This window comes from Vespa mandarinia, chromosome 14 (genome assembly GCF_050613455.1).
Source record: "Vespa mandarinia isolate Hongniang chromosome 14, ASM5061345v1, whole genome shotgun sequence".
In the NCBI taxonomy this organism is placed as follows: Eukaryota; Metazoa; Arthropoda; class Insecta; order Hymenoptera; family Vespidae; genus Vespa; species Vespa mandarinia.
This window is the reverse complement of record NC_140823.1, coordinates 539,875-561,669: the sequence shown is the minus strand read 5'-3', so window position 1 is coordinate 561,669 and position 21,795 is coordinate 539,875. Positions and strand designations below refer to the sequence as shown.

The 21,795-nt window shown below is 29.7% G+C and overlaps 4 protein-coding genes across 10 annotated transcripts; 2 read left to right on the top strand and 2 right to left on the bottom strand.

Annotated features, from left to right (window-relative positions):
- The first annotated feature begins 267 nt into the window (after positions 1 to 267).
- Positions 268 to 3,951, top strand: Sf3b2 (splicing factor 3B subunit 2). Its single transcript, XM_035886663.2, has 4 exons — positions 268 to 477; positions 751 to 2,889; positions 2,975 to 3,063; positions 3,565 to 3,951. The coding sequence occupies exons 1-3, from the start codon at positions 454 to 456 to the stop codon at positions 3,041 to 3,043; spliced, it is 2,232 nt and encodes a 743-aa protein (XP_035742556.1). The 5' UTR covers positions 268 to 453; the 3' UTR covers positions 3,044 to 3,063; positions 3,565 to 3,951.
- On the bottom strand, positions 3,260 to 7,209 carry LOC118450771 (GPI ethanolamine phosphate transferase 1). 3 transcript variants are annotated; one of them, XM_085661258.1, is made up of 9 exons: positions 6,580 to 7,207; positions 6,208 to 6,428; positions 5,910 to 6,129; positions 5,546 to 5,831; positions 4,968 to 5,412; positions 4,793 to 4,861; positions 4,525 to 4,588; positions 4,067 to 4,448; positions 3,262 to 3,951 (listed from the first exon to the last, which is right to left on the bottom strand). In XM_085661258.1, the coding sequence occupies exons 1-9, from the start codon at positions 6,864 to 6,866 to the stop codon at positions 3,535 to 3,537; spliced, it is 2,391 nt and encodes a 796-aa protein (XP_085517384.1). In that variant the 5' UTR covers positions 6,867 to 7,207; the 3' UTR covers positions 3,262 to 3,534. The 3 variants fall into 3 exon arrangements, with proteins under 3 accessions (XP_035742554.2, XP_085517384.1, XP_035742553.2); XM_035886660.2 differs by having other exon boundaries at positions 3,263 to 3,951; positions 4,525 to 4,861; positions 6,580 to 7,206; XM_035886661.2 differs by lacking the exon at positions 5,910 to 6,129 and having other exon boundaries at positions 3,260 to 3,951; positions 4,525 to 4,861; positions 5,546 to 5,727; positions 6,580 to 7,209.
- Positions 7,210 to 7,328: 119 nt separating this feature from the next.
- On the bottom strand, positions 7,329 to 8,785 carry eIF3k (eukaryotic translation initiation factor 3 subunit K). The gene is made up of 4 exons (XM_035886673.2): positions 8,404 to 8,785; positions 8,075 to 8,294; positions 7,770 to 7,989; positions 7,329 to 7,521 (listed from the first exon to the last, which is right to left on the bottom strand). The coding sequence occupies exons 1-4, from the start codon at positions 8,454 to 8,456 to the stop codon at positions 7,364 to 7,366; spliced, it is 651 nt and encodes a 216-aa protein (XP_035742566.2). The 5' UTR covers positions 8,457 to 8,785; the 3' UTR covers positions 7,329 to 7,363.
- A 97-nt stretch (positions 8,786 to 8,882) lies between these two features.
- Positions 8,883 to 21,750, top strand: Megf8 (multiple EGF like domains 8). Of its 5 annotated transcripts, XM_085661256.1 has the most exons (27): positions 8,886 to 9,382; positions 9,476 to 9,506; positions 9,588 to 9,659; positions 10,087 to 10,399; positions 10,524 to 10,687; positions 10,758 to 11,035; positions 11,161 to 11,345; positions 11,445 to 11,802; positions 11,894 to 12,135; positions 12,209 to 12,442; positions 12,551 to 12,838; positions 12,917 to 13,054; positions 13,135 to 13,379; positions 13,471 to 14,088; positions 14,188 to 14,332; positions 14,456 to 17,085; positions 17,239 to 17,663; positions 17,730 to 18,073; positions 18,145 to 18,350; positions 18,424 to 18,703; positions 18,797 to 19,028; positions 19,101 to 19,127; positions 19,214 to 19,529; positions 19,607 to 19,782; positions 19,862 to 20,115; positions 20,347 to 20,534; positions 20,619 to 21,750. In XM_085661256.1, the coding sequence occupies exons 4-27, from the start codon at positions 10,195 to 10,197 to the stop codon at positions 21,471 to 21,473; spliced, it is 9,033 nt and encodes a 3,010-aa protein (XP_085517382.1). In that variant the 5' UTR covers positions 8,886 to 9,382; positions 9,476 to 9,506; positions 9,588 to 9,659; positions 10,087 to 10,194; the 3' UTR covers positions 21,474 to 21,750. The 5 variants fall into 5 exon arrangements, with proteins under 5 accessions (XP_085517381.1, XP_085517380.1, XP_035742533.2 ...); XM_085661255.1 differs by having other exon boundaries at positions 8,883 to 9,382; positions 14,188 to 17,085; positions 18,830 to 19,028; XM_085661254.1 differs by having other exon boundaries at positions 8,885 to 9,382; positions 12,551 to 12,811; positions 14,188 to 17,085.
- The last annotated feature ends 45 nt before the right edge of the window (positions 21,751 to 21,795 follow it).

Genomic DNA, 21,795 nt, shown 5'->3' with positions numbered 1-21,795 from the left:
CACAAAATTGTAATCAATAATCTTGGAAATTGCCCAAACATACTATTTTCAAATAATATTAATGTTAAATGTTGTTATATATAGCATAATTATTATTAAAATCTCTAATATCTCTAATAATTGTAAATTATATTGTAGTTGTAATTATAAGATCATAATAATTAAAAAACAATTGTACATGTAAACTTTACTCAATAAAAAAGTTATTTGATTGGTCAATACTTGAGATTCTGTGTTGCATTTAGATTGGTTTTAGATTGGTTGATATGATTATGTGTGATTGTATGTTAAAGCTGGTAGAAGCTATAGAAGCTGATAAAACCGTAAAAGAGCATTGAATTAAAAGTGCCGCGTAAGTGGCTTAAAATATAAGTATTTGATAAATGATAATAAATTAAATACAATTTATGTATCTACAGTGTTTAATACACACTTGTTTAAACAATTTTTGATATGGAAAATATACCGGGAAATGAGGTTAGTATCAGCATTTTATTATGTTCATATGCATTTTTAATATTCAAAACAATAGGCTTCCAATTTTTTTTTGTTTAATTACTGAAAAAATAGATGAGACTGTTAAAAGATTAGAATACTGTTCCGCTTTATATTATAATAAATATCTTTATACAAATATAGATTAAAATATTGAGGTAATATTGTTGGCAATTATAATTGTTTATAGATCAGTTGATGGCAATTTAACTTCAATATAATAAAGATTAATAAAATATATGTTTTTAAAAATAGAATCAAGCTACACAACATAGAATGGATATTCAGCAGATGTCCCATCCAATGCCACCTATGATGGGTATGGCATCTAATCATCATTCTCCAAATATGATGGAACCACCAAAAACGCTACCTAGTTTATTAAGCTTGAAAGTAACACCACCAACAGAATTACAACATCAAAATACTGTAGAGGATACAATAAGAGAAGGAGACAATGATACAGTTAAACTTCCAGCTGCTTTAGAACAAGCTTTAGCTTTTAAGACAGAAAGAGCTAAGGAAGTAGGTGGTGATCCGAATGATATGGTCTCTATAGGAAAATCCACTAATGATGAATCAACAGGGGAAGATGTTCCTCAATTAGAAGATATATTGGAACCAGAAACGACTATTGAAAAAGTTGATTCAAAGACAACTAAAAGTAAAAAGAAAAAAAAGAAGAAGAGGAAGAAGAATACAAATGAAAAGAAAGAATTAGAGAAAAAGCAAGACCAAATAGAAGATAATAAATCGAAAGAAGATCTACCAGAGATAGAATATATTCAAGAAATCCCCAGTATAAATGACTTGGAACCAATGTATCGTCAATTTGCCAGAGTATTTGAAGCATTTAAATTAACTGAACCAGAACCTCGTTCTAATGAAGCAGGAGATAAGGGTGAACCAATTGGTCAGTATCCTCCTGTTACCAATATGCAAACTACGGGTAATGTACCCAGTAAAATACCACCTCTGGATGACTTTGATGACGATGTAGGTCAACAACAGCAACAACAAGGTACCGGAGAAAATGGTGCTCCACGATTATCTAAACGAAAACTCAAGAGATTAACGCGACTAAGTGTTGCTGAATTAAAACAGCTTGTAGGTAGGCCTGATGTTGTAGAAATGCATGATGTCACTGCCAGAGATCCCAAGCTTCTTGTACAACTTAAGGCACATCGTAATACCGTACCTGTACCAAGACATTGGTGTTTTAAAAGAAAATACCTACAAGGAAAACGAGGTATTGAAAAGCCTCCTTTTGATTTACCTGATTTTATAAAACGTACTGGAATCACGGAAATGAGAGCAAGTTTGCAAGAACGTGATGACACTCGTACTTTAAAAGCAAAAATGCGTGAGAGAGCAAGACCTAAATTAGGTAAAATTGATATTGATTATCAAAAACTTCATGATGCATTTTTTAAGTGGCAAACGAAACCACGTATGACAATTCATGGTGATCTTTACTATGAAGGTAAAGAATTTGAAACTAGACTTAAAGAAAAAAAGCCTGGTGAATTGTCTGATGAATTACGCACAGCATTAGGAATGCCTGTAGGACCGAATTGTCATAAAGTACCACCACCATGGCTAATTGCTATGCAGCGTTATGGTCCACCACCAAGTTATCCTAATCTTAAAATACCAGGCTTAAATGCTCCGATCCCAGAAGGGTGTGCCTTTGGATATCATGCTGGAGGTTGGGGAAAACCACCTGTTGATGAGACAGGTAGACCTTTATATGGAGATGTTTTTGGTGTATCTCGTACACCAGGTGGTGATGCTCTAGATGAAGAAGTAGATAGAGGTATGTGGGGTGAACCTGAATCTGAATCATCTGGAGATGAAGAAGAAGATGAAGATGCAGAGGAAGGTGGAGATGGAGAAGCAGATGGAAAAGATGGAGATGGGGATGCAAGTGGATTGGTTACACCTGGTGCAGAAGGATTGATAACACCAAGTGGTATTACATCTATTCCAGCTGGATTAGAGACACCAGAAACAATAGAATTGAGAAAGAAGAAAATTGAGAGTGAAATGGAAGGTGGAGATACTCCTGCATTATATACAGTTTTGCAAGAACGTAGAACAGAAGGTCTAGGTGCAAGTATGATGGGAAGTACGCATGTGTATGATATGACAGGTGCAGCAGGGGGTCAAGCACCACCCTCTGTCATTGCCGCACGACGTGGTATCAGTGGGACAACATCTGATGCAAGAACAGAAAAAGATGGTGCCGTTGAATTGGCATTAGATCCTAGTGAATTAGATCTTGATTCTGAAGCAATGGCATCGAGATATGAGGAAACCATGAGATCACGACAAGCTCACCTTAGGAGGGAAGATTTATCTGATATGCTTCAAGATCATGTACAAAGACAAAAGGTTTGTATTTGTTTTGTGTCTTATTACAAATGATGATCTATAATATTATGTACATTTGATTGTTAATCTATTATTCTATTTACAGAGTAAACGTAAACGACAGCAAACACAAGATACAAAAGCTTCTAAAAAATATAAAGAATTTAAATTTTAAACATTTTATTAGATTTCAGAGTAAGTGTTGTACTAAATAATTAACAAATATTATTTAAGTAAAAAAAACTTTAGATTTTAAATAAAATATTACTATATCAAAAGACAGAGTTGAATTTATAAATGTTCAACAATTTTATTTCATCATCTATAAATTAATAAATTAAAATTTATGTTTTAATTATAATAAAGCATACAATAATTCTTTGTATAAACTATATCGACATTTAATACAGATTTAACTTTTAATAAAAAGTGTGAATATATTCATTGGAAACATTACATATTGAGTACTGTATGAAATATATCATAAATCAGTAAACAACTATGAAACATATTTGTACTTATTTAACTAAATTATATTGGAGGATATGATATTTTAAACATTAATACTTCATAATTAGAATTCAATTGTATAACAAAGTTTCTAATATCAACATTATAGTTAAATTAAATTATATGAAATACTCTCTTCTAAAATATTTTATACATTTATACAATATGTTTTTTTTCTGACAATAGATATTCAAATTGATTTAAATTAAACCTCATTAAAGGATAAGAAAGATAATGAAGAACTAATAAAATACATGGTAAAGTTATTGCTATAGTAAATCTACTAATAGCACTACCAATCTCTAACCAACTACCATATGGATTAACATTAAACATAAGAGGTAAAGACAAACAATCTCCTAGAAAAAGGACTGCTAAAAAAGCTCTTCTTGATCCAAGAATATGACTTGCACACCCTATCAATATTAATGGAATACTTAGCTTAAAAAGTATAAGTGAACTCATAATAAATGGAGAAAAAACAGTAATAAAATGTTGTGTCCAAACAGGATCAAATGAGCTTATGCTTGCCATGTTTCCTGTTCCGAAAAAACATAACAATGTATATAACATCTAAATTGCAAAATTAAGGAATATAATAGAAAGCTCATTAACTTAATTACATTAAAGTATTTTATATACCATGAAATATATCTGAAAGTTTTTAAACAATTAAAGAAAAGGATACAAAGAATGATGCTTTAGTGAAATCTTTGGTACTTAAAATATTATCAGTAGTTTTATCAAAATCTTTGACAGATAAAGGCCAATGCAGTAAATGTATTGCAAGTGTTAAAAAAAAGAAAGGTTCATAAGATGCAGATAATAAGGAAAGAGGACAGAAAAGACCAATTATGATCCCTTCTATTCTATCTTTTGGATTTACAGTGTAAGTCCAAATAAATAATGGTGCACTTGCTAAAATTATCCAAGATATCCAATATCGGCCATCTATTAATTTTAAATATACCAGCCCTGTTATTATTAATCTCACTATCTCAATTGCCTTTTTATATTTTAGTTGATGCCTTATAGCAACCTTGCATATCATAATACATATACCAATTGAACTAAAATGGAAAAAATAGCAATTAATAACAATTTATAAATATGGAAATGTCAAAATATTTACAATCTATAACTTACACTATATAAATTCGAGGATAGGGTTCTACTATTGGCAATAAAGGATACATGGCCAAAATCAACCCTGAACATAACAACATATTATGTGTCTTGTTCAATATTACTTTTTGCATTATAATAATGAACAACATTCCTGCGCTAAGAGCAGCTCTATACGTTAAACCCATGAACATTATAAATAACAAAAAAATAGTTCCTCCTATTTCTATTAGGAATTTTTTAATATTTTGTTTCCTTAATTTAGGAACAAATTTAATTAAATTTATACCTGCTAACCAGAGAGAAATGAGAGTAAATAATCCATATGATAACTGTCTTAAGTTATAGCCACTACTTCCTGAAAAATAACAGAAATTAAAAAAGACATTTCTATCTTATTTTTATATAATTAATATTGAAAATATATTTTAAATAATTCAGATAGTATATAATATATATCATACCTGTATATCTGATAATTAATACAATCAATGAGCTTAAAAATATTATATTGACTAATAGTAATAATGAAGATTTAATTTCTTCGCGTGGTATTCCAACTATCTTGAAGAATAAAAATATTATCCAACCACTCCACATAAATGTCATATACATTAAAAAATAATTTCTTTGATATTGTTTGTAATAATATAGATATTCTTTGGCTAATTTTATTGCTTCTTCTGCTTTTGTAATTCCGTTTACCATCTTTTCTTTATTAATATATTCATTAATTTCCCAAATATGTTTATTAAGTGTAAGTTCTCGCCAATCCATAAAATCATTACTACTTCCACAACTAAGTATACGATTCTCTGTTACTTGATATGATAATTGTTTTAAATTATTAAGTAAAGCTTGTGCATTATATGTATCATTATTTCTCAAGTAGCGTTTTCGTAATACACCCTAGTAATAATATATAAAAATATTCTATACAAAAATTTATAAAGAATATTCATACTTTAAATGATTTAATAAGTAATATTTCTAGAAATAGTTCGAAAATAAAGATTTAATACAGAATAGCTGTAGCACTTACTTCATTATTAGATGGAATAGGTATGCCTATAAGTGTTGATATTAAAGGAGTTATATCTGCCTGATCCAGATCATAACGTGTTCCAATGGAACTTACACCTGCACCCCAAGCAATCAGTGGTGTTTCTGTTTCATCAGTAGATCCACTTCCATGTGAACCCCAATCAGTCATTCCATGATCAGCTGTGAAAATGTATGCTGTACTTTTATCATTAAAAAATTGTTCTGTTTTTTGTACAATTTCTTCTATTCTCTGATCAATATAGTTCATATTTTCAATATATTTTCTGAATTAAAATATATCAGTTAATTATACTATATTTATGTTACTTAATCCTTTTAATTGTATTTTATTTGTAATATACCTTGATTGAGGTTTTTGCGAATGACCTATAGTATCACAACCAAGAAGATGAAGAAAAAAAATAATACCACCCATATGTTTCACTATATGTGATTTTTTTTCAAGCCATTCTAAATATTTATCGAATACCCATGAATCTAGACGTAATATATCATTTTGTAAGCTATCAAAATCTTGCCACTCAGAAGGATAACTTTCACCATATATGTTTCCTTTATTAGCTAATTATGAATAATATTAAATAATTATTATATATACAAGAATATATTAGCTAATTAGATCTCTTAAATTTAGATTACCTTTTGTAAATAAAGGAATAATGTCAGGACTACCCCATGCCCATGTTGATTGACTTTGATTGAAGACAGAATCAAAATCTATAGGATTTTCTTTCCATCCTTTGAAAATTGCACTTGGATCTTCATAAAGTCCTGCAGCAATTGCAATATTACCTGGTCTTGATTCTGTAGGAACACGAGTATGTGAAATACCCCAAACACCTTTATATTGGGTGACATTCCTAATTTGTAATAATAAATATGATTATTATATATAGACAATTCTATAATCACAAAACTAATTTATATAAACTTGTTTTATATATAATATATATATAAACTATATTAAACATATAGAAATATATATTAATGCATATGTATTAAAATATTTACTTTAGATATGGAGGAATATTTTCTCTAAATGTACGATATCTTAAACCATCAGCTACAAGTAAAATTAATCTTTTCGCGGGTGCATTTTTTAAACCTGGCACAACTGGTAATCCTTGTATAATCGGTGAATGAAAATTTATATCCAAAACACCCCATAAAAACACAAAATGTATTATCAATGTCCACAAAACAAATATATATGTATCATATTTATTATAAGCATATGGATAGGCTTTTTTATTTCGTTGTTTATATTCAAAAATATTAAATAAACAAAATTTTAACATATTTTATTACTTATTAGGTACACGACTGATTTAGAATATTTATATGTATATATATTATTTATTAAAATTTCATTGCTATGTTTCACATAATTAAATACTTAATTATCCTATTTTTTCCCATTTTAATATTTAGATAGTAGTTATAATCTAATACAATTTCTATAGTATTGTACTTTTAAGGTTAAAACTTAGACATTCGAGCGAAGAAACAGTTTAATTGGAGTGCTCATGTGATAAGAAAACTTGCGCTTAAAGTGCTATTTTCATTGATTCGTTTTGATTTTAGGGTGGTACACAAACTATAAATGTATTAGCGGGAATTGTGTATATTTAATGTACACACACACACATATATATATATATATATATATATATATATTTGAATAAATAACAATAATATTGTTTAGATCAATATATTTATATTGTGTTCAAAAAAAAAGGTTCATGAATTAAATGCAGCAGTCATATTACAAAATTACTTTTACTTATTAATAATTTCATAAACAAGCAGCCATTAATCCTGCAACATTTTCAAAATCAATTTTTTCAGTAATGTTCTTTGTTTTTATATTTTCATCTTGATTAGCAATAAAAATAATTGATTTGCTTTCATCTTTCCAACCATACTTTTTTACCCAATGCTTTAACGTGGTATCTATAACAAAAAATGTGTTCATTGGTAGTTGACCTTAATAATTCATCATGTAGACTTATCAAGTTTATATTTATTTTTAAATTTAATTAATATTTTGCTGGTATTAGAATAAAAACGCAAAATATAAAATATCAAATTTGAATAAAATGCATAATTATTACATTAATATTTAGAAATTTTTATATATAAATATTAATAAATTTTATTAGTAAAATTTTAGTAAAATTATTAAATTAAATGAAACTAACCATCTACTCCACCTAAAAGTTGTACAAGAAGTCCTTTATCTATTGTCTGAAAAGTTATTCCTACGACATGGCAAACAAACTTCCTTATAGAATCTTGGAATCCAACAATTCTGTCACATAAATCAGACATTAACAAAATTTGATCCCAAAATTGTTCAAAATCACATTGTTCTAATATATCTCCTAAATACATGATTTGATTAATCGGTTTTTCTTGCATCTGTAAAGAATATTAATACATTAACTTAATAAAATCAACTTGATAAAATACTATTACAATCAGTTAAAAAATATTAAAAACTAACAATTGATTCGTTCAAAAGACATTTACATAATACAAAATCAGTGTGCGGAAGATTAGTTAATGCTTTAAGTAATATTTGGCAGGTTATATCCATATTAAAACGATGTGGATTCAATTGATATAATTTCAAAACAGCCAAATTAGCTTCCAAATCATAAACATTTTCTCTTGATTGAATCTCAACGTACTTTTCTAAAGTTGTCAGATTATCTGGATTATATCTAAATAAAAATAAATTGTTCAACATTACTTTGAGTCTCACACGAAATATGATTGTAAACAGATACATTGATTACAAAGAGATATATAATTTTTAACAATTATTTCTACCTTTCAATGCCTTTAAGCATCCCAGCTACAGTTTGTCTCATTGCCTCAGCCATTTTTAGTAAATATATTTTTAAGTGTACAATAAACACACGTTCACCACGTTTCCTGTTAATTTAATTAAATTGCGAATTACTTTAGTTAGTATATTATAAGTATGCCAAGGTAACCTTATATTTATTATTGCTCTCCGATTGAATCGCTAACTACAGACATATTTATGAACTAATTTTATCTATCGAATGACGTTTTATCGATACATGTGTATTTAATATTCCTGTTTAATCATGATAATAAAACAATTAGAAAAGTTAATTTTTATATAAATTGTTTCGATTATATGATGATAAAAATTCTGAAAAACAATCAATGTAATACAATAGTAAACTTCGTAAAATTAAAAAGAAAGAAACTACATCATCGCCATATTTAATTCTTATATAAATGGCTATAAAGATTCTAGGGAATATTTGTAAATAATGATTACAATTATTTAAACAATTTGATAGTTTTACAGTTTTATGAAATAGTTCTATGGTACGAAAATTTTCGTTTGATATTAGGATCAAGGAGAAAAAAAATTGTGTGCATAAATGAAATTTTTCTTTCGTTTATGTATTATCTAGATAAAAAACGTTAGGTGTACTACTGTTCCTACTTTTTCACTGTAAAATACATGAAAGTGCATCTATATCCTTATTCAATGAGCAATTTGTACAATTTAGACACTGTCGAGGAAGGCTAAAAAAGAGTACAAGTGTCAACAGGAGATGACAGGCGAGGCCATGATAGCAAATAGTGATGGTGCCGACAGAAGTGTATGAAAATAAAGCAGCTATATTGACAAGTGTGCTTTTATGTATATATATTACTTTCAAAATCAATTAGAAAAAGTAAATATCATTGTAATAAAAATAAAATATCATTTTAAATAAATTAACATAAAGGAAAAATGGCTGATCAATGAAGAAGAAATTTACCAGTATGTTTTGTGTACATATATATAAATAATATTTTGGCTCGATTATAATATTTGCAATTAAAATATTCTTACGTATTCTTTTTTATCTCATAGAATCTCATTAATATACTTCTATAATACCAGAGTAAGTATACATCATTTATTTTTATATCAAATATTATTCCATGTTTCAAATTAAATTTGATTTATATTTTCATAATTGCAGGTTAGATGAATTAAACAAACGCATTTTCTGCATCATGTGGATGATCATAATACATATAATAATGTTGCTATAGTAAGTATTTTATTTTATAATATGGATATTCTCTCTCTCTCTCCCCTCTTTTCTCTTTAAAATAAAATATGTCAATAGATTATATATTAAATTTAATATTTAATTTATTGCAATATTATATGTAGTTAATAGTTACATATGTTATTTATAAGTAGGACATTGTATTAGACTTACACAATATGTCTAAAAACATTACTTAAAATTTATGTATTTGTTATATATACTTATGGAATATTATTTTTTTTAATACATTACAACTGCAATACTTTTATAATAATTATTTATTTACTTGATTAAATGCCGACTCATTATGAATATTAGCAAAAAGATTATAAAATCACTTTTTAGTAGTTTCTATATATAGAAAATTTATCTCTTATATAACTAGCTAAAATAAATATTTTTATAATGTATTATTTTCTTGCAGACAGTATTGTTATATAAAAACTGTATAATTAATTACATAGTGCAATATTAAATTGATGTGGATCATGATTATTATGTTATTCACCAGTAGCGAGGTGAATGAACTGTGATGGAGTGGATCACTACCACTATAATATGTATTATAACATGGAGTTGCTTGATATGGGGTTTCGACTCAATTCCCCAAGTACCTCCAAAACAAGTCCCATGTGATAAAACACGGAAGGTATTCACAGAATCTTGGGGAATAATTAGTGATGGTCCTTTAGGCTCAAATTATACTCAAGATTCTCATTGTGAATGGCTCATTAAAGGTATTAACAAATAATTATATTGATACTTATTTATACATTAATGTCATTAATAATACATTTAAGTAATAGATATTAATTCTCATTTATTTTGTATATATAGTAACAATTATGCATTATTTTTTAGCAAACAACAGTCATCAATTTATTACACTTAGTTTTCGTACAATGGGTACAGAATGTAGTTACGATTACGTTTTCGTTTACGATGGAGATTCTTTTCATTCTCCACTTTTGGGTAGTTTTAGTGGCAAAACAGAACCACAACAAGTAACATCATCATCTGGTTATGTAGGTAAATTAGAAATAAAATTTAAACGGAAAAAATTTATTCTTTATTAACAATTTATTGGTATTTTAGATGTTAATACTATTATATAGCGATACAAATTATGTTTTGGATGGTTTTCATGCTGAATTTTCAGTTATGGATTGTCCTAACAATTGTACAAATCATGGAAAATGTATTAATAATACCTGTTTTTGTGAAAATGATTGGGGTGGTAAAGACTGCTCTAGAGCTTTATGTCCAGATAATTGTAATCATAATGGAATATGCGAAATCAAACGTTGTGAATGTCATAATAATTATTCTGGACAATCTTGTTCATTGCATTCAACTCATCCAGAAGGAAACAGGTTTATATTTAAATTTAGTATATAAATAATTTATAAATTTGTTATTTATATCTAAACGACGTTTATTATATCTAAACGACGTTTTATATATATTAATCTATAGATTAATATTTTCTGTTATATAGATGGCATTGGCTATCACATTCGGAAGGAGGTTTAAGACCACGTGCAGCTCATACAGCAGTTTATGTAAAGGAAACTGATTCTTTATATATATTTGGTGGCTATGATTTAAATTTTATACTTGGTAATTTAGAAGTTTATCGTTTTAGTACCAGCCAGTGGGAAAACGAATATGGTATAATATTGGGTAAGTACTAATATCGAACTATTATTTTTATTATGCTGATTATTATTCTATATTATAATACTTTGTAATAACTCTTATTTATGTTCTTTTTATTCACAGAGGGAGCATCATCTATGGAATATTTAGATCCTATGCTTATTGCGCACGAATTAGCACAAATAGGCGCAGATGCGGAAGAACAATATGGTCTCTCTAAAAAATCATTTATTTTGCAATTACTTAAAAGTATTGAAAATAATACATTAAGTCTACACGATCGTGCAGCTTCTGAAGCAGGGACATATAAATGGGATAAGTTTAATAATAATTCTAATCACAGAGAACGTGAAAAGAGTAATCAAGAAGGCAATGTAAGCAGAATTGGTACAAGTACAGTTAAAATTAGAAGAAATAATGATTTTGTAAAAACACATTCAGGTCACTTACGATCTAGATATTCACAAAGTATATCAGAAAGGTAAAATGATACGTTAATATTATATGTTTGTATTTTAGCTATATCATATATTAATTAATTAATTTATTTATTTATTGATATTTTTCTAAAGGTATCGCAGAGATTTTGAGAATATAAATTTATATAAAAAACATCATATCTCTAGAATAGAACAGAATGATGATGCAAACATAGAAAGACAAAGTACAAATGAAACCACAGAAGAAAATGTATTTATACAAGAATTTGAAAATGTCAATTTAACAACTGATGAAGCATATAGAGATACTGAAAAACAAACTGAAGAACTGAAGCCAAGTCCACGATATGGCCATGCTGCATGCAGATATGAAGGTTAGTTATTACACGAAATTTATTAATTTAATTAATTATTTATAAAAATGAAGAATCAATTTTTTTGTTACAGGAGGTTTTGTCATTTATGGCGGTAAAATAGAGGATGGGTCTCTGTCAAATGAACTTTGGCATTATAATGTTAATATGCGTATTTGGACATTACGCGCTAGAAATTCTACATTCCACCCACCTCGACTTACAAGACATACTCTTACATTGGTAAATGACTATATTTATCTGTTTGGCGGTAGTACAGTGGATGGAGAATTTTCATCTAGCCTATACAAAATTAGATTGAACTTTTGTAAGTTTATTGTATTATGTATTATTTATGTATTATTATGTATGATTTATTATGTACTTATTAAATTACCAGAAAGGTGTAAAATAATTCTAATCAACTTGCTTGTAGCTGATTCTACATTAATGATCGAAAAATGGCAAAAGGTACGTCCTCGTGGTGGAAAAGAATTAGATGTTCGTGTTGTTGCTCATTCAACTGTTTATCACAGTGCTACTAATTCTTTACTTGTTTATGGTGGAGTTGTAGCTAGCGTAGCACGTTTCAGTAAACTTTCAGATAGAATGTTTGTTTTCCAATTGGATAGAAAAGTTTGGTCTGAAATTCATTATCCAAGAGCACATTTACGAGATACTTATGTCCCTAGAGAGCGTGCGTTTCATACATGTAATATAATCGGTAATAAATTTCAAAAAATTGCGGTTTTTCTAAATCACTACTTTTCAGCATTATATTTGAAGTATTTTATTATTGCAGGTAATTATTTGGTTGTATTTGGTGGATATTCTCATAGACACAACAAAGAAGAAATTTGTTATGACAATCAAATGTATCTTTATCATTTAGGTTGTCATACTTGGGTTAGCCATGATGTTTTAGGATTAAATGATAAAGGTATAATTCATTTAATTTAAAAAAGGAAAAGAGTTTATATATTCTATTTTGTATATATTATATCAATTGTAAATACACAGATTCACGTTATCCTAAGCAACAAGGAGTCTTTGCGCATGCTTCAGACGTACGTAATGGAAATACTTTATTATTAGTTGGTGGTTATCATGGTAATGTAAATGCAGATTTGCTTGCTTATACTTTACCGCCAATGCTTGCACCAGGAGATAATGATAATATAGAACCAGAACAGATTTGTGCAAGGCATAAAAGTTTGATGGAATGCGCTGCAAATCCAGAATGTGGATGGTGCTCCGCGGACGAAGTATATCATACAAATTTATTATTTTATTCTTTCAATGATAATTTAAATTATTTCTAGATTTATTATTTATATTTTGAATCTAAACTTTTAGATATGTTACGGAAGAACTATTGGTAGCAATTGTACGACGAATCTTCAAACTACACGTTGTCCTGGCGTTTGTCCTGCTTTGGGCGATTGTCATTCTTGTTTAACACATGGGCAACCTGGTGGTGGTTGGGGTAAAACTTCTCGTGGTAGAAATTCAGTTTCTAATAAATTAAATCTTGGAACTTGTACATGGTGCGTTCAGAATGCACGATGTCATCATAAGGATGATAATTATGGAGTTTGTGGACTTCGAGATGATACTCCTTCACAAATACCAGGTTGGTGGGGATCAAAGGGAACAGAAATTACACAGGTCGCAGAATGTCGGGAAATGGACAAAAGACCAGGTTTAACATTTTTAAAATATAAGCCTCCAGTTAATTTTAGTCAACCTGATTCTGTAACAATAGTCAATGCGACTACGGTTGATTTCAATGTGCCATCGATGCAAGGAGCAAAAACAGAATCAGCTTTAGGTGGAGAGATGATTGCTAGATTAACAGGTTTTTTGAGATTACCACCATATTTTTGGCACAGCACGATTGAGCATTTAAAAATATGTGTTAGTTATAATAGCGCAACACTTCATGTATCACGAAATGATGATTCACAAAAATTGGTAAATTAAATATATATATAATATTTATTTTATATGTATATATATATATATAATAGGAATATGTATAATTAATATACTTTAAATTTTTAATATTTTTAGGAATTAGTTGCAAATTTAACCGCTGAAACATCACAATGCATTCCTACTAAATGGCCAGATGGACAACAAATGATATTGCAATCTGGACGTTATCTTCTTGATTTTGAATCAAAAAGAATGGTTACAACAAGTTATGCATATGCCAGTAAGATGGAAATTACACATAGTAAAAAAATGGAAAATCCAAAAGTTTTTACTTTCGAATATCTTGAACCATATCAAAATGGATCTTGTAATCAGTACAAAAATTGTCTTCATTGTTTGATAGATTCTTCATGCGGTTGGTGTGATATCACTAATAAATGTCTTTCACGTTCTATTAATGAAACAGAAAGTTGTGCAACTGATGTAGAAATAGATGAAAATGGCGATCCGATTCGTGAATGGCATTATTTAACAATCACCCCATCAGCTTGCTCAAATTGTTCCAATTATATTTCGTGTGAATCATGTGTTGGTAGCAACTTATGCGAATGGTGGACAGAGGAAGCTCGATGTGCAAGAATAGGTAGATTACCTAATGCTGTTGTTAGCATAGATCAATGCCCAATACCTTGCAGGCAGAGATCAAATTGTACACAATGTTTGGATGAACGTGGAAGATGTGTGTGGTGTGAAGCAACACAAGAGTGTTTTTCATTCTCTGTATATACATCAGAGTATCAATTCGGTTTGTGTAGAGAATGGATGGATCAAGCAGGTTTAATGGGAGTGACATCTAGATCTGGTTCATCATTGACAAGTAATGATCAATGTAAAAGTTGTAGCCGGCATACAAATTGTTCTAGCTGTTTACATTCATTGAGTTGTGGCTGGTGTTATAGTTTAGAAAATCCAATTATGGGAGTTTGTGTACAGGGAGATTTTAATCGAGCTCATGTCAATTGTAGTTTAATTATGAATGAATATCTAAACACTACTCTTGAAGCTGATGAGTCAGGATGGGCATATGCTCAATGTCCCGATGTTGACGAATGTGATTTAGGTCTACATGATTGTCATCCTAATGCAGTTTGTACAAATACACATGGTAGTTATAGTTGCCAGTGTAAACGAGGTTTTAATGGTGATGGCAAAGAAAATTGTACAAAAACATGTTATGAAAAATGTATTAATGGATATTGCAGTGAAGCACCTGATTATAAATGTGAATGCAATCTGGGATGGACTGGTCCAGATTGCAGAACAAATTGTGGTTGCTATAATCATTCCACTTGTCTTCAAGGACCAGGTATATGTGATGAATGTCAAAATTGGACCACTGGTAGATATTGTGAAGAATGTAAAGCAGGTAGTTATGGCAATGCCACAACAATAATGGGTTGTAAAAAGTGTAACTGTAATGAACATGGAGATAAAGATTTGGATATTTGCGATCGACAAACTGGTATTTGTTTCTGTCGCGATAATACAGAAGGTGATATGTGTCAAAGATGTAAAAAAGGATATTATGGCGATCCAAAAAATGGAGGAATGTGTTATTATGGTTGTATGTCTAGAGGAATGTTAAATGGAGAAGGAAAAGGTAAACAAGGCCTTGGTAGTAGACATTCACAAATGTCACCATGGGAAACTCATTTCGGCGAATTATTAACAAGGGAATGTTTATGGATTGTTAGTCCAAATAGCGATCTCTCGCCTAATACAACAACTTCTGGTATACAAAGTGTAATTCAGTTTACAATACAAGATGATATCAATATCAGTTGTCAAGAGAACAGTGTCTATGTATATGATGGTCTTCCTGAATTTGTTTCATCTTCCAGTAATCATCAAAATCAATTGGTTGGAGTTTATTGCACAGAAAGTACAGATTATCCTGTAACAGTAGAAGCCAGATCTGGATTTCTCACTGTTCACTACAAACAATTAGATGAAATTGAAGGATTTAATGCAAGCTATATTGTAATGACATGTGACAATTGTCCTAAAAATCGAGTCTGTAGAAATAATAATTGCTTGTGTAAAGCTGGTTTCGTTGGTATTGATTGTACTATCGAATTATGTCCAAATAATTGTACTTCATCAAGAAAACAAGGAATCTGTGATAAAGGATATGGCCGTTGCGTTTGTTCATCTGGCTTTGGTGGAAATGATTGTTCGATTAAAATTAAAGAACATCAACTGGTTTTCACAGAATTATTTAATTCAGAATATCTTGCTGATCATTTAGATCATTTAAGAAAAACCTTACCACGTTTTGGACATAGCTTAGTTGCTGATAGAAGGGGTAGTCTTTGGATGTTTGGTGGATATTCTCTCAGTCATGGGCCATTGAACGATATTAGACTTTTTGATACTAAGAATAATACATGGATACCTGTAACTGTGGACTCTACATCAGAAGCGTCAATGCCTCAAGGCAGATATTTTCATGCTGCTGAAATAGTTCATAGTAGACAACAGATATATGTATATGGTGGATTATCTATGAAAGAAAAAGATATTCCAGGCTTATCCAATAATACATTAGATGATTTTTGGAAATTTAGTCTCCAAAATCAAAGGTGGAGTCAAATTGTGCAAAATGAACTGAAAAAGGAACCACTACCTTTGGCAGGACATACATTAACTTTACGTAGAGATGGGGAATCAGAAAGTTTATTATTAATTGGTGGATTTAGTCCAAAATATGGATATCTAGATACTGTATGGGAATTTAATTTAGAAACGGAATCTTGGGATACGATAAGTACAAATGGAAATGGTCCTTTAGTAATTTATGGGCATTCAACAGTATATCATAGTAAATCTGATAGTTTTTATGTATTTGGTGGTTGTACCTATGTTATTAATAAGACGTTTATTTCAAATAAGCTTTATGCTTTAAATTATAGAAGTCGTAGATGGTCTGTATTACCACCATTTGAGGATGATTTCACTGATGGCAGCAGCTTAGTTAGTATTTATTATATTATTAAAATCTATATATATATATATATATTTTACATATATATATATATATATATATATATATATATATATATATATATAATCATAAAATTTTAAAGGACTTAATAGTTATAAAATATCTTTTACCGTTTATTACAGCCTCAAGCTAGATTTCTTCATTCAGCTGTTACAACTGAAGAATATATGGTAATATTTGGTGGTCGACAGAATCCTCGCAATACTTCTGATTCTTTAATAGCATATAAGTATTCATGCAATTTGTGGATTCGATTAATTACAAATGATATGGAAATAATTGGTAATCCACCACCACCATCATATGCACATGCTATGACACATGCAGATCCAGAATCAAATGCTATATATGTTGTTGGTGGTTTTGATGGTGGTATTAAAAGTCATGTTACTTTAATCAATATACCTGAAGACTTATGCAATCTTTGGACAAATAAAATTGCATGTAGAAAATATTTTGGTTGTTCCTTCTGTTCTGTTACTACAATTGTAGGAAATAATGCTTCTTTTTGTTTTTCCAATGAAGTATCACTTAATAGAGGCGATAAGTAAGTTTTCTCTTGTAAACAAATATGATTTATTACAATAAATTTGATGTCATTTATTTATTTTAGATGTGATATTAATGTGACTCAAGCACAAAGATCGAATGGAGTATTTTGCAATTCTGATTGGATGACTAGTAGAAAATGTCAGAACTTTAAAACTTGTGCAGAATGTCTAGCTGAATGGCCATATTATAAAAATAATGAACCTATTTGTAAATGGTGCACAAATTGTCCACATGGTAAATGTATACCACATGAAAAAATTTGTGATGAACAAAACAAGTGCAATGTCAGACAAATATCAATAGATGACGTTAAGCAATGTGGAGAATTGCAATGTTCAGCTAGTGATTGCGAAAAATGTAATACTCTTAGAAACTGTGTATGGACAAGACAAGTTCTAAAAACTTGTAAGTAGTATGATATTACCTATTATTTCATTGTGATCATAACAATTATTGTTACAGTATCATTTTTTTAGCTGAGTTAGGTGTGAAAGTAACAGGTGAACCTATATATGATTGGAATTGTGTACCAGAAGATATTTTCGAAAGATCAAGTATAAAAATGAGTAGTACTCAATGTGAAAAAAGATGTGCTGAACACAAAGACTGTAGAAGTTGTCTAAAGGGAACAGGAGCTGAAGGAGGTTGGCAACAATGTAGATGGTCTACACAACTTAATGAAGTTTGTATCATATATAACGTAATTAATATTGTATAAATATTAAATATGAGTAATACTTATTGAAAATTTACAGTGTATTTCACCATCATATCAACCACTTTATTGTGCTGGTGGAGTATGTGGATTAGTATTACGTAATTCAGATATAGATCATTGTCCAGAACCATGTTCAGTCTTTACACAATGTAGTACATGTTTAAAACATTCCCATTGTGGTTGGTGTTCTATGGATTCTGCTAATATAACTGGACAGGGTATTTGTACAGAAGGATCTTTAAAAGCACCTACAGAACATCCAGCAGGTGGAACTTGTGAAATGATTTATTATGAACAATTCTCTCATACTGAGCCACGTAAGGCGATCTTTTGAAAATAAATAAAATTGTGAAAGTTTTATGAAAGAACTACTGCATGTTATTGTTATAGTTTTGTTTTCATTATTACAGCAATTTTAACTACTTTATTTCCACATCGCTTAGAGTTTGTACCTCAGGACAGTGTTACAATGACTTTATCTAATTTTCTGGTGAAATCACCATTTTCTTGGCATTATGTGCGCTGTCCAATGGAGAATGAATGTTTAAATGGCCATCATACATGTTCACCAAAAAGTGAAAAATGTTTTGACTTGGATGAAGGATTTGAATGCATGTGTGGAGATGGATATAAAACAGAAACGTAAGTTCTTTTTTCTTTGAAGTATGATATTATTGTATGTATATTATATGAAATTATTCTTTTTTTTTACAGTACATGGTCATTTAATGAATCTGGAAGGTAAATGTCACATATTTCTTTTTTCTAATCACAAATAATTTATTTCAACATGAATAAGATTTTAAGATGTAATATTATATTTTCAGGAAAATTTGTGTGCCAACGTGTATGCAAGGTTGCGTACGAGGTACATGTGTTGAACCAAATATTTGTCGTTGTGATTTTGGCTATGTGGGTGCCAATTGCTCCATTCAATGTCAATGCAATGGTCATAGTAATTGTGCAGGACCAGATAAATTAGATGTATGTTTAGAGTGCCATAATAATACAATGGGACCTCAATGCAGTAAATGCTTGCCTTTATATGTTGGAAATCCTGCAGACAATGGACAATGTATACCATGCTTGGAATATTGTAATGGACACACACGTATTTGTATTAATGAAAGCATGACTGTTCCGGTAATATTTATATAGATATGGAAATTGATAGATAAAAATTGCACCTATTTTATATAATAAAAATAAAATTTTTTTAGGATCCTAATTCTGTTGACAAAATGTCCATAGAATTATTGAAAAGACAATTGGTAGAGGGTCCTATAGCAAAAGCTAAATGTGTAAATTGTGGAAATAATACAAAAGGTGATAAATGCGGAGAATGTATGGTGGGTTATTTCAGAGGAACAGAAGATTTACGTGATATTTGTCGTCCGTGAGTATTTTGCAAAAATAATATAAATATATATAACATTGTAAATGAAAAATATAATTTATTTGGATATTCGATATAGTTGTGAATGTCATGGTCATGGATTCACTTGTGACCCAGTGACCGGTGAAAAATGTAATTGTGGCAATAATACAGAGAGTGAACCATCTTGCACTAGTGGTCCTATGAAAGCTACAAATATGGGTGGTACACCATGTTGGATGGTTCAATGCAGTAAGTGTAGAGAAAACTATGCAGGAACACCAACTATGGGCCATCAATGTTATAAAACTGTTACAGTTGATAATAAAATGTGCTTTGACTCCAAATTAATAGGTAAGTTTATTTTGACCATATTTACCATTGTTTTAATATACTATTTACATTTTATACTTTTTATCGCGTTCTGCATTTAAACTTTGATCAAGTATTATTCTTATTGCAACTTTCTGTTCTCTCTGGAGGATTGTATGGTTCGTACACCTCCAATTATGAATTACCTATTTCGTATTGCCACCCTTTTCGTAAGATGTATATTATCGTAAAATGTATATTAATAAATTTTAGATGAGTGCAAGATGAAACCAAAACCATTGAATCCTGGACAAACTGTTTTTTATATGGTACAACCTCGATTTATGAATGTAGATATTAGAGTGATGGTTGATGTTACGCAAGGTGCCTTGGATCTTTTTTTAAGTCCTCGCGATGACTCATTCGTTGTAACATTAAACTCTTCTACAGGTTATCAAGATGTAAGTCCATTTTTATATTTTGGATTAAATATGTTATAGTTTTATATTTAAATTATTATAGGAAAGATATTATTTTTACTTTAGGTTGAATTGGATAGCAGATTTAAATGTATATATAAATGCAAAGATCCCCATGATACATGGTTAGAAGATCCACAACACAGTAAAATCAGGATTGTGGAATTTCATTCACGTAATTCTTCCCCTTTTGCAAATAATAATAGCACTGCAGAACTAAATTGGAATCAATTTCATTATATAGTAATAGAACGTTATGCAGAAAGCTTGGCTACATTCATGACGATCGAAAAAAGAAATACATTTTTAATAATCAGGAATCTGACGAATCGATTAGTGCTAACTCTACCACAAGATAAACATGAACTTGGCCAGACTAAATTTCATATTGCACTGAGAGCGATCGATACATATAATCCAGATGCTAATAATAGAGCTGCATATGGGATGATCTTTTTTAGACAAGATCAATTACATATTGATCTTTTTGTTTTTTTCTCGGTTTTTTTTTCTTGTTTCTTTCTTTTCTTAGCTGCTTGTGTTGTAGCATGGAAAACTAAACAGGCAGCTGATGTACGTAGAGCGCGGAGAAGACATGTCGTCGAAATGTTACATATGGCTAAGAGGCCATTTGCTACAGTTACTATTCTTTACGATCGAGATGGGAATAATTGTAGTCCAAGTTCACCACAACGCAAGAATAGACGTAATAGAGCTATAAGTTTTCATAATGATGTCAGACCAGTTGCAGTAGAACCAACTAATGATGGTGTTGCGGCTGTAGCTACAGTATTCATCAAACTACCTGGTGGGCAACAAGCTCCTGTTAAATTAGCTCTCGGTAGCTCATTAATACTTCTAACCAGGGTCTATCCGGTTAATAGCAGAGTGTTCCTAAGGCGTAGAAACAGTCATGCATAAAGTCAGGTTTGTATGGTTACAGTTTGTATGGTATGTAAATTAATTTTTTTAAAATCATTTTTCTTTGATATTATGGAAATCTCTATAACTGATTCAAATACATCATTTTATAACGCTGTATATTTTTCTTTTTTTTGTAATTTTATGTATATTTTCATTAGAAATAATTTTGGGCATTCATTAATAATTATCTACTTTAACAAATGAACTCTAATATTGTATTATAATATATGAAAAATATATACATGAGCGGGAAGAAACTAGAATATAATATATTGTCACATCATTCCGAACGGAGACTGTATGTTTGTATATAATACTG

Coding starts and splice junctions, on each gene's coding strand:
- Sf3b2 (XM_035886663.2), top strand. CDS start 454: ATGGAAAATATACCGGGAAATGAG. Junction 478..750: donor AAAATATACCGGGAAATGAG/GTTAGTATCAGC, acceptor TTTTAAAAATAG/AATCAAGCTACACAACATAG. Junction 2,890..2,974: donor ATCATGTACAAAGACAAAAG/GTTTGTATTTGT, acceptor TTCTATTTACAG/AGTAAACGTAAACGACAGCA.
- LOC118450771 (XM_035886660.2), bottom strand. CDS start 6,866: ATGTTAAAATTTTGTTTATTTAATATTTTTGAATATAAACAACGAAAT. Junction 6,130..6,207: donor TATTCCTTTATTTACAAAAG/GTAATCTAAATT, acceptor ATTCATAATTAG/CTAATAAAGGAAACATATAT. Junction 5,832..5,909: donor TCGCAAAAACCTCAATCAAG/GTATATTACAAA, acceptor ATTTTAATTCAG/AAAATATATTGAAAATATGA.
- eIF3k (XM_035886673.2), bottom strand. CDS start 8,456: ATGGCTGAGGCAATGAGACAAACTGTAGCTGGGATGCTTAAAGGCATT. Junction 8,295..8,403: donor ATGCTTAAAGGCATTGAAAG/GTAGAAATAATT, acceptor ATTTTTATTTAG/ATATAATCCAGATAATCTGA. Junction 7,990..8,074: donor GTCTTTTGAACGAATCAATT/GTTAGTTTTTAA, acceptor TATTCTTTACAG/ATGCAAGAAAAACCGATTAA.
- Megf8 (XM_035886640.2), top strand. CDS start 10,195: ATGGAGTGGATCACTACCACTATAATATGTATTATAACATGGAGTTGC. Junction 17,086..17,238: donor TCACTGATGGCAGCAGCTTA/GTTAGTATTTAT, acceptor CGTTTATTACAG/CCTCAAGCTAGATTTCTTCA. Junction 19,530..19,606: donor ATGAAAGCATGACTGTTCCG/GTAATATTTATA, acceptor AAATTTTTTTAG/GATCCTAATTCTGTTGACAA.